The following is a 13781-nucleotide window of genomic DNA, read 5'->3' as shown; positions in this document are numbered from 1 at the left end:
CACATTAAGGTCCACGAAATCCCTTTGTAGGTTACTGGCAATCCTCCGTGGTACGTCTGAGTGCTGCGCTCTACTCGTATTATCTTTTCTACGATCACCTGTGGTCAAAAAAAAGATGGCGCGGAGAGATGAATCGGCATGGTTCATTGCCGCGTCTTCAGGGAATCTTACATCTCTCTGCAGGATGATTAACACACACAAACGGTCACGGAATGAAATAGGCGAAACGGCGCTCATGACAGCGGTTCGTCATAATCAGCTTTTAGCCATTCAACACCTTGTTCCCTATGAGCATTCATGCATGAATCACGAGGACTTCACTGCACTAATGATAGCAGTCATTGGCGGTAACCAACAGGCAGTTGAGATCCTTTGTGAATATGAATACACTATTTCTACCAGGACGGGCCAAACTGCGCTTATGCTCGCTGTTGTGATGAATAATCATCAAGCAATTTCTTCCTTGGCCCCATATGCTACGGGGCTCCGCGACAACCTTGGACGAACAGCACTCATGTATGCAGCCTTCACTGGACTTACCCTAGCTGCACAGGAACTCATTCCCTATGAAGCTGGTTTTACTTCGCAATTTGGCGATACTGCACTTTCTATTGCAATGGAACGTGGACACAACCATATCGTCGAGTTGCTCCAATCATATGAAGAATCGCCTTGTTTTGAAACTAGATGTAAGCATGCATCTTTGAATGCAAAAAGATTGAATCCGGAAAGCGAGCTACTAATGAGTCCTCCAGTCCCAGTCGTACAATCAACTCCGCTCCCAACAGTCTCTCCCCAACAAGCAGCCGTTGATCACCAACAATCACCAAGGACAAGATCCTCTGATGATACAGATGTAATAAATGATACTATCAGCTCCTTATTGGTCGATGTTTTGATGGACAGCAATCCTTCTTCTCAGAACTTGGCTGATAGTTCCTTCACTATTTATCCGGGAGAAGCGGCTAACATTGTAGATATTGACGAACTGTCTATTGAGCCACCGTCAAGTGGTACGTCCGAGGAATATCTTACACAGCATGTTGCTATTCCACTGGTTCAGCAAGAGACTGATGTTCAACACACTATGCAAACGGATATAGACTCACAGCATAGTAATGCCCACAGCAATTCTCGATTAGTTATACGGCCATGCATTGTGCGTCGCCGCCGAAAACTCATGAGACCACCCCGGGTTGCTTTGCCAGGCAGTCTCACGTTTGTAGCTGATGTATCTTATACTTTGCTCATGCGTGCAGTCATAGCCAGAAATAGTGAGTGGTTTAAGGCGCTTTGTCCGTACGAAGCGACATTGCGTGATTCACGAGGTAGAACCGCACTAATGCACGCATCGTACTCTAATAATATTGAGGCTGCAGAAGATCTTGTTCCTTTTGAGGTAGGTTTGACGGACGTACAGGGTCAAACAGCTTTACACTATGCAGCGCAAAGGGGCCATCTTGAGATTGTAAAGCTTTTGCTACCAAAGGAAGGATCCATTGCAGACACCAATGGCACAACACCACTCATGCTGGCGGCACTTGCCAAACATGGTCCCGTGGTAACTGCTCTTCTCGAACATCAGGCATGTGCTTGCGATAGGAATCAAACGACTGCACTGATGCATGCCGCTCAACGGGGCTACCTAGATATCACTAGAATCCTTCTTCCACACGAAAGTAGGATGTACAATTTAGCTGGCGAAACTGCACTCATGATGGCGGCTCGCTTTGGATTTGATGGCATCGTGGATCTCTTATTGGACCGCGAAGCAGGGAATCAAAACAATGAAGGAATGACTGCACTTATGTTTGCCTCCAAACATGGCCATGCAAGAACCGTCGCAAGAATAGTGTCATCGAGAATGGAGCTAAGGATGACTAATTACGATGGTAAGACAGCTCTGATGCTTGCAGCCGAGCACAATCAAATTGAAGCAGCGTCAATACTGGCGAAGCATGAGGCTGAGCTTCGAACATACGATGACACAACCGCATTAATGATTGCTGCCACATTAGGCTACGTTAACGTTGTTCGTGTGCTGGCCCTTGCTGAGGCAGGGTCTAGAGACTTAGAGGGACGCACTGCATTGATGTGTGCAGCTAAGAATAATCACGTCAATTGCGTAGAGATACTTCTTAATTGCCCACGCGAGATAAACAAGCTCACAGAAGATCACTTTAATGCGTTGCACATTGCAGTAAAGGCAGGAGCTATTGACAGCGTGCTTCTTTTATCCAGATTTGAGCCACTTCTTCCAAATGCATATGGCCAGACTCCACTCATGTCGGCGGCAGGTAATGGTCACGAAGAAATCATCGAGTTTTTATTAAAGCATAGCAAGAGTAGAGAGTGCGATATGTTGGGTCGCACGGCTTTAATGTATGCCGCGCAACATGACCAAGTAAGAGCTGCCAAGAAGCTGATTCCCCATGAGAGCGGACTCAGAGACAAGTGCGGAAGAACAGCGCTGATATATGCTATTGAGTGCCGTAATCGTCGTGTCATTCCATTTTTGCTGAGAGAAGCCTGGCTCATTGACTTTCACGGTAAGACACCATTGGAATATGCGTTAGAACAGGAGCTGTATGAGTTTGTAGATCCAATAACGGAACATGCTATGCTTCCTTTTAATGTTGCTAGTCCGGCCACTTTGAGTGTTGCTGTCAAAATTCTTTATGAAAAGATTAGAGAATGTGTTCGTACATTCTATCAGCAGCGCATAGACTCTCAACGACGTAGAGATGTTAACGACGAGAATTGTGTTGCCAGAAACACAGACTTATTAGATCTTTATCAACTGGATTTTGTGACAGATGCAGAAGCCCAGGCTGACATTTTAGTTTTAGATGATCTGCTAGAATCCATGCTGGATCTCCTTTTGGAGGATGACACCTCTCCTAGTGACTCTAACAATTCCGTTGTGCAGGCGCAGGCACAACGCATCAATATATATGAGATTGATACCGATGAAAAGCTCATCGAGTTTTTGGTTGAAGGCAGGGGACTTTGCTGTGTTTGCATGGCTCGACCGCCCTCCTTTATTGGGGTTCCATGCGGTCACGCACTTATGTGTCACTCGTGCATGGTCGCTTCCATAAGCGCTTGTCCTTTCTGCAAGGCACAAATAACAACAGTAGTAACACTTGATAGTCCTGCTTCTGTAGTTTCCAGTTTTGCTGCACTCTCGGACGAGTCGCAATACATCATCGAAGAAGAAGAGGGACACATAGTTTACAGGCTAGGCGAGCAGTCAGACGATATCCTTGCAGAGGAATGAGTGGGTCCTGTCCACTGTCCTCAATATCTGTGTTGCCTCCTGAGAAGAGACAGCGATGAAATGCCTTCCCAAGGGAACATACACCTCTTCTCTTTGCATACTGGAGGTCTCCTTGATGGACTCTGCTCTTCTTTCCTTAGCCTCTTCTTCCAGAGAGAGCATACATGCCCGATGGTCTCTCTGTAGAGTCTTGTAAAGCCCTTCCGACATACTCGGCTCTTACTAATTTTTTACTCACTGGCTTCTTCCTTGGATCTCCTTAAGAGGGCATGCGCTCCTTGGATGCACTCAATCAGGCACCGCATTGCTTCATCTGCGAAAAAAGTCCCAGCGACCGCTTCGTAGATTTCGTCTCTCAAGGTTTCTGTTGCTAGAAGCATCGAGTTAGTTAGAGCACTGGACTCCGCTGTCGAGGGGAGGTTAAAACTTCCCTCACTACTACCTTCTTTACTACTTCTTTTTATGATTCGCTCAAAGCATGCGTCAGAGCAATAGCAGTGTGAAACAACAGCTACTAGGTATAATAAAGGCGTAGCATCGTGTTCAATCAGTTGGGATACGATTTCATACATTTGATCATCTGTACCAGAGTATGAAATTACGTATGGTTGTTCTTTAGAAGATGCAGAAACTTCATCAAGACTGTCCTTGACTGCATCAGCTGTGGATTGCACTGCAAACCGGATTTCCCGCCCACTACTTTCTGTGTCGCTCAACGAGCTGGTATATATATTGTAATTGGAGAATTGCGTTAGAAGGCATTGGGCAGCTCTCTCTACGAACAATTTGCTTTCAATCTTATCTTCCTCAACAACCTCGCCATCTACCACTTCTTCAAGTGTATCTGCCAACATTTGCGCACCGTGATCTACATCCTCTGTCGTACTATTCTGTTCTGAAAACAATCGATCATCGTCGTCATTCTCAGTGGTATCGGCCACAACGTGGTCCAATTTACGGACAAATATCGTCTGAAAGACCTCATTAATGTGTTTAAATACATCCAAGAGGCTTACATTTGTATTGTACGTATAGTAGGATCTGCTATCTAGTTCTAACGTAGAAAACAGCCGATTGTATTGATATACGATGAATGGACTAGAGATGATTGTGCTCCACAACTTGGAATTAATTGCATAGAATGGAGCATCGTATATCTGCGCCAGGACTCGCGGTTCTGCTACAAAAAGGTCCACTAGATGATTGGCTAGGGCGAGACTTCCTAGTAATGCACTTTCAAAGGGATTCAGTGAGCGTGATGGATCGCGGAGCCTGGCTATTGGTGTCACCATACGCTTGATGTTTGCGTCGGGATTGTGTTGCAGTCTAGATTGACTCAAGCTCGATGTGGACTTCAGCAGATTCATAGAGGACCCCTTGGCTGTGAGTGAAAGCGCGCCTATCCGTACGGAGTCTGTCATGCCTGTGTCAAGACCCCCAGTTGTCATCAGTCCATCGTGGTTGCCTAGCTTTGATAGAACCATTTTAAGACATTCTCTGGTTGTTTTATCCTCCTTTTGCATGAAAGAAAACAGAGGTTCGAGGATGGACTGAGCTTTCTCGCTGCTCTGCGTGACAATAGTAAGCTGTTTTAATAGCATGTTGCCAAATGGTACGACAATATACCTCAGTAGATTGTCCAGCGGCGCCGATGATTCATTGCCTTTTGCAAGAACGTTACTTGTCATTTTAGAACCTGTGTTTAGTACATTGAAGAGACTCGTTGGAGAGGCCAGAACATCTGTCTTAACAGAAGCCAAAACTTGTGGACCTAACAGCGTTGCCAAGGTAATAATTATCTCTACAAAACCTTCAAAATCGGTATCGTGCTTTTTGGAGATATACTTGTCAGTGTCTATTCCAAGTGTTCGAGCCATCAAGTATTCATCTGACGGCTTGCATATATTTCGTACAATCCTCTGTATTTCCTTATAGTTGGGAAGGAAGTATGTTGCAAGCACGCGGTTAGAACAAAATAACTCTAAGAGTAAACGCTCTAGAGTGAATAGGGAAACAGTCTCGTTTGTCTCTACAATCTTGATTATAGCCAGGACGAGTTCATTGTCATAGCTCGAGGCTCCTGCAACTGTTTTGGCAGCTCGTGACATGTCAACGTCTACAATATCTGAAAGAAGGGCACCTGCGCGATAATTACCATCCACTCCAAAGCATCGAGCCGGAGTAACCCTTGTCGGTTCTTGCTCTTTTCCTTGTTTAATCTGCTTGGACTCTGAGACGTGCTCAGCGTCCTCTCCTGGGGTGCTTGTTTCACGCTTCTCATTCGACTCAGTGGAGTTCTGTCCTTCATCGGTACTGCTAAACATTTCGTTGACCGCATGTCCTAGAAGAAACGGCGATGTTGGGTCTTTGTAAGGGCCTGGGACACTATCTAAAAGACCTTTACAATGCTGCGGATTAAAAACTGCACATGCACCTACTTTCCAGGAACAGCTTTCTGAAGACATCGGATATCTGGGCTTGGAGTCCTTATTATCCAATTCCTCAGCCATTACATCAATGCTGAATACTGTCTTCTGATCGGAAAACATCTTTGTATGCTCGTTAAGAAGTAGCACTTCCTGGGCCCGGTAAATGCAGAAGATAAAGTGAAGGATATCATAGCAGGATAGTAAGGAAGACTTGAGGCTATCCACCTTGTCCATGAAAACAGACTGTTGGACAGAAAGCTTTGAACTTACTAGAGAAGCGTTAGTTCTCTCACTGGCCCGAGAGGTCACTCCACTGAGAGCCATGTTATTCTTGGCCGTCCGTGACGTAGGGGTCGATGAGCGCACTTTGTTTGAAGGGCCTAAGCAATCCTGTGGCCTATCTTTGGCTACATCATGGTCAGAATACGCATCATAATGGACAGTAGTCCATGTGTCCGTACAATAGCGAACATGCCTAGCTAAAGCGTCTGTGATCCATGGGTAGGACACACGACAGTCGGTAATTAGCCGTGTGTTACAGGGGACAGACTGCCGCGTACTCTGGGCCAGAATCACGTCTATTATAGGATACTTTTTCGATTTCTTGTAATTGTTACGACCATTGAAGATGGAGTCGAGGCCTGACGAAAGACAGTAGTCCATCTCAGATAAAAAGTCATCAAATGCAGCACGAATATCCACTAATTCTGGACACATCGTTTGTAGATCTAAGTATATATTCATTAACATCCACGGCTGCTTGAAATACACCCCTCTAAGCATGTGAGAATTTAGACAGACGTCACTTTCATAAAGTCTGAATTCGCATTGCTTGCTTGCGCCTTCAATGTGCATGAAGAGTCCTGACTTTTTATCATTGATAAATGTGCCAATAAGCATGTCATTGTTGCCTGTATAGAGAACTCCAGGGCCGGATCTTACACCTCCGTAAAACGACCCGAAAAATCTGTTATATCTGCGTGCACCTGTTAGATCATCTGCTCCTGCCACGATAGACATCCCAATGCCATCCGGCTCACCATCACAAAAGTCTCCTATGTAAACACTGCAAGCCTCTTTCTCTGCGCTACCTATGCTGCCTATGTATCTTCGCCAGTGCCCCGTTCCAATTGCTCCAAACCCAGTGGGGACAGAGGCAATAAACGAGCCAGCAAAGTCTACCCCTGCACTCACCACTCGTATTGCTCCATAGCCGTTTGCATTGTTTTCGGAAAACTGACCTCTGAACGCAGACCCATCGGAGAAGAGGATAAGTGATTGGCCAGTTAGGTTACCATCGACAAACTCGCCCGCATATGTCAGTCCTTGAGACATGGTAACAAGGCCAAAGGGACCGTGTGGGATAGAGTCCTTTAAAAACCCATGATATACGGCTTCCGAAGAAAGGTCAAAGGATCCAAGACCATCCATAGTCGCAGAAGATATGAAGCCCGTGAACTGCTGAGACCCGGGAAAAATTATGTGTACCTTCGAGGTTTGACCAAGAGACGGAATTCCTTCGGGAAAAGAGGCTAGAGATGGTAACTTTTTCTCTGCCAATATACCATCAGCGTGATTGTGCTCCTCGTTGATTTGCAAAGGATCGCCTACCTGATGCATCCTTTTTTGGATGGAGATAGAAAATTTACTTTATGCAATGCCAAATCCACCGTGAACTGCTTCATACATGCTGAATAACAGAACTCTGTGCATTTCTTCTATGCTCTTGACACTGGACGGCAGCTCAATGAGATTGTTGCATGTGTGGAAGATGACAAGGGGCCCTTCGTTGTGTGCCTTGACATACAGTGTTATGCCAATGGTGTATCTGCTGCCCGTGGCTGCATACATAAAGTCTCCTAGGCTTGTTGAGTTCATTAATTTGGGGTTTAGGATAACCTGCTTTAGGCAAGAAATCAGATTGTCTAGAACCTTCTTGCGATCTCTAATGTTCGGCTTAGACTCTCCCAGATTCTCCAACGGATCTGACTTAGTGTATGGCTGGATGATATTTGCAATTGTGGCTCGGTCTATCTCCAGATCTGCCATAAAGAGAGCCTCAAAGTCATTGAGGGATATCTCTGAAAGCGCCTTATCAATTCGCTGACATATCTTTTGCACCCTCTCGTCTGACTTTTGTGACATTGCATTGCCAAATGGCTGTCTAAATCCGTTTCTGAATTCGGAAAGATGCTTTTTAAAGGCGTCTCCAGATTTGATTCCATTGAACAGCGAAATAACCCACTTCAGAACGCAATTCTTTGTCTCGGTCAGCTTCCGTGTCGACACCACAAAGTCTGGGGTTGCCATATCATCAAAAATTTCTGGAACCTTGTAGTCAGGGATATCTTTAAGGGCCGAAACAAGATGGGTGAGGTCGTCCATGTTGCCAGGAGGACCAGTGATGTAGCCCTTGGCCCGCCCTTCTGTATATAGCTTGCCTAGGGTAAACTTAAAGAGTTTGTCTGCAGAGCCATAGTACTTTTTGTAAAACTGCGAGTTAATTGGATACAGAAGATCGACTGGGGTTCCGTTAACGTTGAACATGGGATCGTTTTCGCGCTCAGCCTTGTATTTGTTGTTGATCTCGTTGTCAAGATAGAGTCTCCCTCCTATGAGGCATGAGATCAACCTGGAATCAAAAACCTTTGGAAATCTTACATTATAAACAACGGCAAAGGCAAACAATCTACCCAGATAGTAGAGCGCAGACCTCTTTTGGGACAGTCGAGGAACAACCTCTGAACTAGCAAGGGGTATGTACCCAAGGAACGCTGGAATCAACTTATGCTCTACCATGTTAAGAATAGGTGAGCCACGGATCTCCTCCTCATTTAGTAGTTCCATAAAGCACTGGGAAATCATTGATCGAAAGATACCCCCGCCGTCAATGCCAGGGTCGTTCTCATATGTTATGCATACTGTCTGCGTAGTTGGAGTAGCGTTCATGCACGCCTCCAACATACCGTAAAGGATCTTATTCTTGGTGATGTTGCAGGAGAGGCGATACTTGCGATACAGCCGGAGCTCCAAAATTGCATCCTTCAGCTGCACAATGGGGTGACTAGGGTCTTCTTTCAGCTTGGCTTGATACACTGGATCGGACCTATAGCTATCCACTATTTGCTGCCGATACATTAGGTCTTCATTAGAGTACAGTAAGCTCTCAACAACGATCGTATAATCTCTCGTTGGTGATTTGTCATACAGGTGGAGCAAGAAGGGCGGGATCTTTTCTTTGCAAAATGCTATGTATTCCGAGAAATCTGACTGATTTATGGACAAATTAGATTCAAAGATGCTATCATAGTATTGCATGTGTGTGCCAAACCTCTCCTGAAGCACCTTGAGCGTTATCTGGAGCTCCATAGGATTTTCAATTATGCTCTCTGCAGCGTGGCAGAAGAAGTCGTACATCTTAAGAAGGTTGATGATCGTGAACTGGTGTCCAGCAATTCTGCTACAATGCTGGTAAAGGGTCCTCACCACCAGGGCTATGTCTAGTTTGGCCAGCAAGTGGATATTCAGAAGAATGTTGTTCAAATAGAGGAGCCTTTGATATGGCCGTGCTGTTGCACTGAAAAGAACATCGAATGCCGTGCCGACATCGCACATGGCTGGCGTGTAAAGCGTAGATTGGGTATTTTGTTTCAGCACCAGGGGACCGAGAGCATACGTTACCGTTGCGTCCTGATTGACGTGCTCAGTAACATTTGCTAGCTTTTCAACGTTAAGTAAATCGTTACTGGCCAGCATGCCAGACGTGTAGATCTGCAGTAGCTCAAAGAAGAGCTGGGCCACCAGCCCAGTCAGCAAGAGGGAGGGATAATATTCAGTGCTGATATGCGCCGAATCTGATAATAGAGGAGGAAGAGTTCCTCGGCTAGGAAAAAGTGCGGACGCTTCTGGTCCTAGCGTGTAAAAGGGCAGCTTAAGTCTGTACGGAGATGCTTCCAGATCCTTTCCAAAGTAATACATGCCGCCAAATCCATTCAGAGACGTAAGCTCCAAGAACACCGTATCCAAACTAATCATGCGGAGTATGTACTTAGCCCTGCTGCCTTGGGTGCGAACCACGTCTAGAAGAATGCCAAATAGAGATGAGAGAATGGACATAAGAAGATCAAAGTCGGGGAGGAAACGCCTGGTGAACTCACGAAGTGTAATGATGGGGTCAAACTTGCAATAGAGTTTCTGAGTAGGGGCATTCTTATTTACGGTCTTCTGATCAACAGAAGGTCCATTGGGTGCGCTCGTTTGAGCTTGCCCTTCTTCGACGCTTCGCTTAGATGCCTCATCGGATGATGTAGTAATTCCAGTATAGAAAAACCTTGGTAGATAAAAGTTTCTAGCGTTAATGTTGGCAGAGAGGAGCTTCACGACATATTGGTTGATGTCGCTTACCACCGAGTCTGGGCAAGGCGTGAGAATGGATGTCTCCATGGGCACATGACACGAGCTCAAAAACATGGTGTGATGTAATGTGCCACCAGCCAGGTAAACGCTCTCGTGTGGAACAGCAGAGTTCGAGGTCAGAGGTAGCCAATTCAGTTTCTTGTCCAGTTTTGAATGGGGTCCCTTGTCAAATAAAAAGTTATCTGACAGACAAGGCATATTTTCAGAACATCTTCCGCCCAAAGTAGTGCGGTAGGAAGACGACAACGACCATGCAACCAGTCGAAACTCCGCATAGAAGACGTTATGCCTAAAAGAGGAAGTGTATTCGGCAAGGGATAGTGTATCGATAGTAGTAAATGCATTGGTGTAGTGCCGAGGGCTTGCTTTAAGTAATAGTGCTTTCGTCAAGTCATAGATGGACAGACCACTCGTGAACCCCACCGTAAATACAGTCAACAAGCGATTCCCAGAGTGAATCGATGGCGGGTTAAGGCCAAGATCAGAGGTTGGGCTATAATACAAATGGCTATAGAGGCCCATCACATCCTGGCTTCCATATGCAGAAAGCAGGAGGCGTGTCTGAGGGTCCTCTGCAGGAGTAGATAAAGCAACGGTGTGGTTCCATTCCGAAGTAAGGTGGTGCAGCATGTCATCCCGTAATGTTAGGATGTCGTAAAGAATGCTCATCTTAGCATGCTTGACCATCTTGATGTTATTGAAATGAGAATTAGTGACAAGAAACTTCGATAGCGCGATGCAGATAGCAACATTTATATTAACAAGGAGGTGGAGATAGTAAGCAATCGGCTTGGTTTTTAAGTAAGAAGGATTGATAAATAACCCCTCAGATATTGCTGCCACAGCATCGGGTCCGGTTTTTATTTTCACATAGGGGGAAAATCCGCCATATAAATCTTTGAAGAATGAATCCTTTTTACCAGAAAATGCTGATGCTTCAGCCTTTGAGAGAGACTCCACGCGCTGCAAGCGAGCTCCCTCAGACTCACTGGATAGATCATGAATAAAGGACCCGACAACCGTAAAGTCAGAAGACGAGCTAGTAAGAGAAGACGGTGGAGCAAGATGAACAAATGTAACAAGAACAGAATCCTTTCCTTGCAGCGGAACAAGCAAGATGCGGATGTTACTGTGAGAAGGCCGTGAAGGAAATGTAGACAAGATGTTAGTTGTCCCACTTCTGACACACCTTTTGGTCACAAGCCCGTCCATATACCTGTCCATTGCCAGACCTAGGGGATTAGGCGTGGCTGGCCAGGTGGACGGGAGTTTTTCTAGGTAGCTTGCTTCACTTGCCTGACTAGCCTGGACGAGGTAGTCCATAGAAAGACTAAAAAGGCGATTGTTGACATCATTAGCTATGTTATAGACACTGATGCTCAAGTAGTCAGCTCCGGGAGGCATGAACAGCAACATGACCGTGTAGCTAGAAGTGCAAAGAGCAAATAAGCTATCTGTTGCCGTGTACGCTAAGATCCTATTTGAGATCTTAGAGACCACAGTGAGACTGACTGTATTGTCAGAGAAGTGCTCAATCTGATAAAGGCAACTGGGCGTGAGGACAAGTATTATCGTCCCAACATAGAAAAGCCTGTAGGCCTGAAGCAACGGATGTTGTATCCCTCCAAAGGTAGTATAACCTGAATCCACCCGAGACACGTCTGTTTCCGGAATAAAGAGCTGAATCGGGTCTTGTGACCCGTCAACAAGACTGTAAAGTATCACAAATGACGACGACAATATAGCCAGGGTGTCTTTGGTTGCTAAAACATCACATATATAAAAGTCTGGGAGTGCAACATGGAAGTCTGCAGAGTCTGAGGAAAACGCAAACCCGAGATTATATTCAAGTAGCGGCTCTCGTAAGTCAATCTGGACACGGTGGGATGCCAGAACACGATCTTCGTTGGAGTCAACGTTAATAAAGGTTATCCGTAGATTCAGCATATCATCAAGTGAAATGGTGAATGACGATGCGGGATGAGGAGTGATGATGGTGATTGTTGATATTTTAGTACTAACATCATTGGCAATAGTCATAGTTGTTGCTTGCTGTTCTGTCTTTTTAATGTAAATGAGGAAGAGAGTGTCTCCAACAGTGCGCATGTCACAGAGCTGCTGATCACCAGAACTGGTTTCTGTCTTGAGAAGTCCGAGTGGCCGAAAGGGGTACTCCGCAGAGTACTTCATTACAGTGCCATCGTCGCGCGCAAAATGAATGGAAGACTCGCCGTTGGAAAAGCAATCAGAGCGGTGGTGCATCTCAGCGCAGCCAATTGTTTCCAATTTTAAGAAGAGCTGTTATTTTTTGTATTTTGCTTTACACTTTACTTTCCCTTCATCCCTTCACTTCTTAATGGTACGACTACAGCCCGCTTGCCTTTGGCTGGGGGCCAGGAGGAGCTTCATGTCTTCCCACATCTTCTGCTGGGGCAAGAACTTGTGCACAAAGCTGCAGGAGAGCCCATGGGCACACTTGCTCCCAGACTTCCCCGACGCATATTCGTCCCTGCAGAGCGTCTTATGGATGCTCTCCACCCCTATCACCTCTGCTTTGACCGGAAATCCAGCATAGTATGTATTAGATAGCTTAGAAGCCACGTCTTGCGCGGCCACCTGGCTTGCATACTGTGCGTAGACCGTCCCTGCCAGATGGTTCGTGTTCTCCGCTACCAGGAAGTCCTGCATGGGGCCGAGCTGCGCCAGGCGGAGGAAGATGTCCTCGAAGCAATGGTCGTAGAACTTGTAGAGCTCGGCCTTGTCCTTGTGCTGGATCCGGGGTATGATGTTCCGGAGCATGAGCATTCGCCCGTCTGTGAAGAGCGCGTGCCTATTCCGGCACTCCGTCCCGTGTCGGCAATAGCCCGTGCACTCGTGGAACCGGCAGGGCTTGGCCTGTGCGTCACGGACGGCCCCTTGCATCTGCATCGAATGAATAATCCAACAGGAAAGAGCACGCAGGTTATTTCTTTTGTGAGATCGACACGTCTGTGTAGCTCAGTCGGCAGAGCGATAGTCTCATAAGCTATAGGTCGTGAGTTCAAGCCTCACCACAGGCACTTTTTTCGGTAATGGTAGGTAATGGTAGGTAATGGTAGGTAATGGTAGGTAATGGTAGGTAATGGTAGGTAATGGTAGGTAATGGTAGGTAATGGTAGGTAATGGTAGGTAATGGTAGGTAATGGTAGGTAATGGTAGGTAATGGTAGGTAATGGTAGGTAATGGTAGGTAATGGTAGGTAATGGTAGGTAATGGTAGGTAATGGTAGGTAATGGTAGGTAATGGTAGGTAATGGTAGGTAATGGTAGGTAATGGTAGGTAATGGTAGGTAATGGTAGGGAATGGTAGGTGGTAGGTAATGGTAGGTAATGGTAGGTAATGGTAGGTAATGGTAGGTAATGGTAGGTAATGGTAGGTATGGTAGGTAATGGTAGGTAATGGTAGGTAATGGTAGGTAATGGTAGGTAATGGTAGGTAATGGTAGGTAATGGTAGGTAATGGTAAGTGGCGCGCGACAAAGTGCAACCTGTGGGGCTCGAACCCACGCGGGATGACTCCCACTGCGACCTGAACGCAGCGCCTTAACCACTCGGCCAAAGTTGCGCGCCCTGAGCCCAAGAAAAGGGACAGGTGTGATATCTCATTCCGAATTGTGG

At 46.1% G+C, this 13781-nt stretch overlaps 4 protein-coding genes and 2 non-coding genes across 6 annotated transcripts; 2 read left to right on the top strand and 4 right to left on the bottom strand.

The window, feature by feature from the left end:
- Window positions 1–115: 115 nt before the first annotated feature.
- On the top strand, window positions 116–3280 carry GL50803_0013901 (Ankyrin repeat protein 2; the record flags this gene model as incomplete). The annotated part of the gene is made up of 1 exon (XM_001706646.1): window positions 116–3280. One exon carries the CDS (start codon window positions 116–118, stop codon window positions 3278–3280), a length of 3165 nt encoding a protein of 1054 aa, XP_001706698.1.
- Window positions 3281–3510: 230 nt separating this feature from the next.
- On the bottom strand, window positions 3511–7329 carry GL50803_0016556 (uncharacterized protein; the record flags this gene model as incomplete). The annotated part of the gene is made up of 1 exon (XM_001706648.1): window positions 3511–7329. The coding sequence occupies one exon, from the start codon at window positions 7327–7329 to the stop codon at window positions 3511–3513; it is 3819 nt and encodes a 1272-aa protein (XP_001706700.1).
- Window positions 7330–7359: 30 nt separating this feature from the next.
- GL50803_0032730 (uncharacterized protein) lies at window positions 7360–12387 on the bottom strand (the record flags this gene model as incomplete). The annotated part of the gene is made up of 1 exon (XM_001706649.1): window positions 7360–12387. The coding sequence occupies one exon, from the start codon at window positions 12385–12387 to the stop codon at window positions 7360–7362; it is 5028 nt and encodes a 1675-aa protein (XP_001706701.1).
- An 84-nt stretch (window positions 12388–12471) lies between these two features.
- On the bottom strand, window positions 12472–13047 carry GL50803_0016554 (putative Splicing factor U2AF subunit; the record flags this gene model as incomplete). The annotated part of the gene is made up of 1 exon (XM_001706651.2): window positions 12472–13047. One exon carries the CDS (start codon window positions 13045–13047, stop codon window positions 12472–12474), a length of 576 nt encoding a protein of 191 aa, XP_001706703.2.
- Window positions 13048–13111: 64 nt separating this feature from the next.
- On the top strand, window positions 13112–13184 carry GL50803_00t0032. Its single transcript has one exon. It is a non-coding gene; the product is annotated as a tRNA-Met (tRNA).
- A 461-nt stretch (window positions 13185–13645) lies between these two features.
- GL50803_00t0033 lies at window positions 13646–13728 on the bottom strand. Its single transcript has one exon. It is a non-coding gene; the product is annotated as a tRNA-Leu (tRNA).
- Window positions 13729–13781: the final 53 nt, after the last annotated feature.

This window comes from Giardia intestinalis, chromosome 5 (genome assembly GCF_000002435.2).
Source record: "Giardia intestinalis strain WB C6 chromosome 5, whole genome shotgun sequence".
NCBI lineage: Eukaryota > Fornicata > Diplomonadida > Hexamitidae > Giardia > Giardia duodenalis.
This window is presented reverse-complemented; position numbering and strand designations above follow the sequence as displayed.